This window comes from Trichosurus vulpecula, chromosome 6 (assembly GCF_011100635.1).
Source record: "Trichosurus vulpecula isolate mTriVul1 chromosome 6, mTriVul1.pri, whole genome shotgun sequence".
NCBI classification, from domain to species: Eukaryota; Metazoa; Chordata; class Mammalia; order Diprotodontia; family Phalangeridae; genus Trichosurus; species Trichosurus vulpecula.
In genome coordinates, this window is record NC_050578.1 from 82,311,663 (window position 1) to 82,317,140 (window position 5,478).

The window sequence follows — 5,478 nt, forward strand, 5'->3', positions numbered from 1 at the left end:
TTGCTACTTTAAAAATGTTCCCACAGCCACAGAGTTAAAGTATGGGGAACTCAGGAAACATTATCAAAGCAAAAAGCACATCTAGAAGTCCCTTTTTTCCTAAGCAGCATGCCAGGCAAATGTTCATAAATCAGACTCAGAAACACAGATGGGAGGAATGGAGAGATGTAAGAAGGAGGGAAGGAGTCCACGGCAGGGTGAAGTTCTCCCTTATCCTTAGATATCTCAAAGGAGAGTTATATGTCCAAGTGGAACTTTCCAGGAAGCCATGAGGAATAACACGGATATCAACCTGCTTCTAGGCAGTCCTTAACATCTATGAAGGTCCATCTTTCCTAGGACCAATGATTCTTTACAGAGGTTCTTGACCTAGGGTCCATTAATTGTTTTTAAATATTTTTGACAACTGTATTTTAATAGAATTGGTTTTCTTTGCAATCCTCTGAATTTTTGTTTTGTGCATTGCAAAATCTTCGTCTGAGAAGTGGTCTATAGATTGCACCTGATTATGCAAAGGGCTCATGACACACAAGAGGTTAAGAACCCCTGATCTAGAATAAAACATTATTCCAGACCAACCATGCTAACCCACCACCCCTTCTTCTCAGGCACCTCAACCTTCCATATTCAGGCTGCTGCGGGCACTAACCAACGCCAGTATGGCAGTAATCAAGGCAGAGCTGCCAATAAATAAATAGCCTGTCAGGGGATTCCAACTGCACATGATTAATTTCCATGTAAGATTTTTGTCATTTATGCTGCTTGCTCAATTTTGTTTTGTTGGGCTCGACCTGGAATTTCATTGTCATGGGAGTTTCTGAAAAAGAAATTCTCTTTTCTGATACAGGTTCTCACCTTCTCTATAACTTAGAAACCAGAGGTGCCTGGGACACTAAGAGGTTAAATAATCTGCCTGGCACCATCTAGCCAGTACATGGCAGGAGACAGATTTGAACGCAGGTCTTCCTGACTCTAGACTAGCTCTTTCTCCACTACTCCATGTTGCTTCTCATCACTTAATAAGTTTTTTATTTTAATAGCATCCTATTTTCTCTTTTAACAATTACTTTATTATACACTACTTAAGTCTTGCAGCACCCCTGTCAGGTAAACAGGCATCTACTCATTTTGTAAATAAGCAGAGAGACATAGGCAGACAAAATCACACAGAGAAAAAAAAAGTTTAAAGAAGAACTCCAACGTTAAAGCACCAATTTTATTTGGTCCATAAAGACCAATGTTAGTAATGAGGGCTCCAAGACAGTCAGCAAAACTTCTTCCCTTTTCACTGAGAGATACAAGTCCATCTTTTTTTTCCAACTATGAGCCAGCCCCAATTCCCATTCTTAATCCCCTAGTCAGAGACCCATTTTGCCAACAATGTTGACATCACTCTGGTATCAGTCTCCCTTTGTAACATCTGCTTGTCTACACTGTAACACACAAGAGAGAATATTTATTAGCAAGCATTGCCAAGTACATTTATATAAAGCTAGCAGCTTCTTTGAATTAGTCACTTACTGATGGCTGGTTAATATTATCACACCAACTAATTTTTTTTAAAGGGAGCATGGCTAACACTGGCACCTGCTTCAAAATCAGATTCCCAAAGTCCTCAGTTTAGCATTAGAATGGGCTTTAGAGATCACCTAGGAAATAGTAACATCAAGTGGACCAAAATTCTGACCTCAGAATGAAGTTTTAAATCTATCTCTGTCTCTCTGTCTTTCTCTGTCTCTTCTCTGTCCTTGTCTCTCTCTGTCTCTGTCTCTGTGTGTGTCTCTGTCTCTCTGTCTTTCTCTCTTCCCTCTCTCTTCTCTCTCTGTCTCTCTCTCTGACTCTCCATCTGTATCCCTCTCTCTGTCTCTCTGTCTCTCTCTGTCTCTCTCTGTCTCTCTCTCTGTCTCTCTCTGTCTGTCTCTCTCTCTCTCTCTCTCTCTCTCTCTCTCTCTCTCACACACACACACACACACACACACACACACACACACACACACACCACAAATGACTCTCTAGGGAAAAGCTTTGATTTCTAACTTCAACGCTATCAGCTGAATTGAGTGTGTGGATGTCCAGACATAAACAAATGTATATAGAGATGCCCAAGCCCCCACAGCCAGAACTCACCTTCCACTTCCTCTTCATCACACACATGTTTCAGGAAGGAAGCCCCTCTGTCCAGGACGGCTTCATCCTCCATCCTATAGTAATAAAAAAGAAAAAACGAGTGCTCAGATTTCTCCTGGAGAGATCCACTAGAAGCAGCCCAGCTTCTGGGCAGGTTAATCTGCTGCGCGCTGCCGTTCATATCAGCAGCAGGCCACTCTTCTCTCTTCTCCTACAACTCTGTTGTGGCTTCTTTGGAGGGGTGTTTGGGATTACATCGGCCCCACATAGCTTGAATTCTAGAATTAGCAAGTGGAGGAAGGGTAATCACAGACCAGCAGAGGGTTTCCCCCTCCCCACCCCCAAGCACTCTGGTGTGTTTGCAGAAAACAGACAAGAAACCAGAGAGGAGAGGAAGTTTGGTATGTCTGCAGAGCCGAGTGCTGATCGTTTGAGGAAATCCAGCATCAGCGAACAGCTCTGATGATACCTGCTGCAGAAAATGTATACACTCACACGCCCCCCTATGCACACCCACCCACATGCGGAGAGAGAGAGAGACAGAGAGAGAGAGAAAGACCGTCTAACGCACAGTGGGAGCCTAGCCTTCAGCCAGCCTCTTAATACGAGCAAAACATACGCTTCTGTCAAGTGGCAAGCTTTGAGTCACATGTTGGCCTTACAGAGTTCTGACATCTGAGGATTAATCTGAGAGCCAGCTCTAACAATAGTCAAGCCATCCTAGCGGTCACTCAGACATATCACTCATTCATTCACTTCTTCCCTCTTCTCACTTCAGGGTTTCCCCATGCCGGCCCTTTAACTGTCTTCCACGGGCTATGGGATTCTTTATTTTAGAGCCATATTCTGCAGCTCTCCTGTCATGTTACATAATAGGATCTACTCTGCATTTTCACATGCTAAATAAGACCTCACAAGCCTTCCAAGTCTTGACAGCATTTTTAGGCCGACCGTTGCCAAGCACATTTCTAAGTTTACAGTACGAATTAAGGGTTATTTTCATACCCGGAGCCTCCTTTCTTTAATTGTATAAACTTTAGTAAGGAGAATTCCATGAACTCCATTTATAGTGAAGCTAGGAGAAAAGTCACTCATGAGCTCTGCAGGGGCCAAAGGAGGATTTTATGCTCATCAAATCCGATGTATTGCTCACTATTGTAGATCTATTTTTCATGCTTTAAAAAAAATGACTACTGTTATTCAGAAATTTGTTATAATCAACCCACCAACAAGCTTTATTAATCCCCTACTAAATGACAAGTATTGTGCTAAGCACTGCAAATACAAAGGCCAAATCACTCTACTCCCTGCCCTAGAGAAGTTTACACACTAAAGGAAAAGACATGTAAACAAATAGACACGTAAACAAATACAAGATAATATATGTGGATGTGCAGCATGGGAATATTTCCCTATATTCTATTACTAGAATGCATCCATCCAATCCTCCCTAAGTGGCTCGTCATCAATCACATAGAAACATGGAAAATTCCTCCCCTGAAGTCATGGGACCAGCATCCAAATCCTCAACCTGGGCTATCCTTATTCCTTTTACTACATACAAACCACACACCCAAACTGGACCACTAGCTAGCAACATTGAACAATAAAAGAGTATTGACTCTTAAGTCGGAGGACCTGGGTTCAAATTCTGCCTCCACCACCATCTGTCATGGGCAAATCATTTCACCTCTGTGAGACTTACTTTCCTTAATTGTGAAAGGAGAGTTGGGCTAGACGACTTTGAAGGTCTTAAGCTACAATCCTTTGATACTGGAGTCAGAAGGCCTGGGTTCGAATCCCATCTCTGACACTAATCTTAACATCTCAGATTCCAGTTCCCTCAATGAGTTGGCCTCTGAGGATCCTTCTAGCTCAATGCCTCTATTTGCCTAACCTGACATACCATCACCAGCCTCTGTGTGGTAGGGCAAGCCATCTCCCTGCTTGGACCATAATTCCTCCTCAGGTCCATCTTTCAAAATCCTGATCTTCCCAGAAGGCTTAGCTTACATAATACCTCCTCTGTACCTTCCCTGATCTCCCACACTGAGTTTTCTCTCTTTTGTCAAATTTTCCTAAAATATTTTGACTGGATCTCTCCTCTGGCCACATCATCAAGCATAATACCTTGTATAATACTTATGTATGTACATGCCATATTCTCCCAGCAAAATGAAGATAAACCCCTTGAGAGGTAGGGTTTCATTTGTTCTCATCCAATGTCCACTGCCTAGAACAGTGCCTCACATATAGAAGGCATAGAAGAGAAATACTTATTGAATCAAAATATAAAAGGAGATGACTCCAGTCCAGTCAACATGCAGTGTGGTCCTGCCTTACCAAGGACTTCCACCAGCCCAAAAATCAAAATTCATTGATATTACATTGTTCGTAGACCCAAGTAAGGATGACAACTCAACAATGAAATTATCCTAATAGATGTCCAAAGCACAGAATATCCCTGGTCCTGTTGATTATTCCAAGCAATCTATTTCCATTGTTCCCCTTACTGGATGAGCACAGCAGTTTAACCCACCTTCTTTAGATTAAGACTTAACAAGCATTTATCAAGCAACTACTATGTGCCAGGCACTGTGCTGAGTACTTTATAAATATTGTCTCATTTGATCTTCACAACAGCCCTGAGAGTTAAGTTCTATTAAAACCTTATTTTATAGTGAGCAAACTGAGGCAAACAGAAGTTAAGTACATTGCTTAGGGTCACACAGTAAGTTTCTCAGGCTAGACTTGAACTCAAGTCTTCCTTTTTCCAAATCCAGGGCTCTATCTACTGAACCATCTAACTATTAGCTATTCAATACTAACCAACAAAACCAACATTCCACCTTGGGACACTCCCAGAGCCTCTTCAATTTTCCTCCACAAAATCTAAATTTGTTAGACATTGAGTCTATAATTCACTAAAGCACAGGTTAATTGTTGCATCTGAGTTTTCTCCAATCTTCTATGCAACAGAGGAAGGTAGAGAAAAGATGCGTTACAGGTACAGTTAAGACAAAGCCTAATTCACACATTAAGACTGCAATCCGATGTGGAGAAACCATCATGTCTGGGTTCCTTCTGAACTATCAATTGACAATTATTCCTAGAGCACTCTTTGGCTATTTGATAAATGGTTTCAATTTCCTCTACGACCATATGCAGCAAGGAGTCAGAAATTTACTCTTGGGAAATCAGCTCCTTGTGACTGCTGCAGACGTGGACCCCACATCATACTCTGAGAGCTGCCCCTTCTCTGCAAGAAGAGATAAGATGCCACATTCTGCAAGCATGAGTATTACAGACTAAAAATACAAAACCTGGGCACACACAACATGCATGCTTTCA

At 41.9% G+C, this 5,478-nt stretch overlaps 1 protein-coding gene across 1 annotated transcript in view; it reads right to left on the reverse strand.

Annotated features, from left to right (window-relative positions):
• Positions 1 to 2,656, reverse strand: part of SLC4A4 (solute carrier family 4 member 4) — a gene marked incomplete in the record, with an annotated part of 320,448 nt that extends 317,792 nt beyond the window's left edge. Inside the window, 2 exon segments of the mRNA XM_036762520.1 lie at positions 2,128 to 2,201; positions 2,645 to 2,656. Coding sequence (XP_036618415.1) covers positions 2,128 to 2,200 — 73 coding nt within the window.
• Positions 2,657 to 5,478: the final 2,822 nt, after the last annotated feature.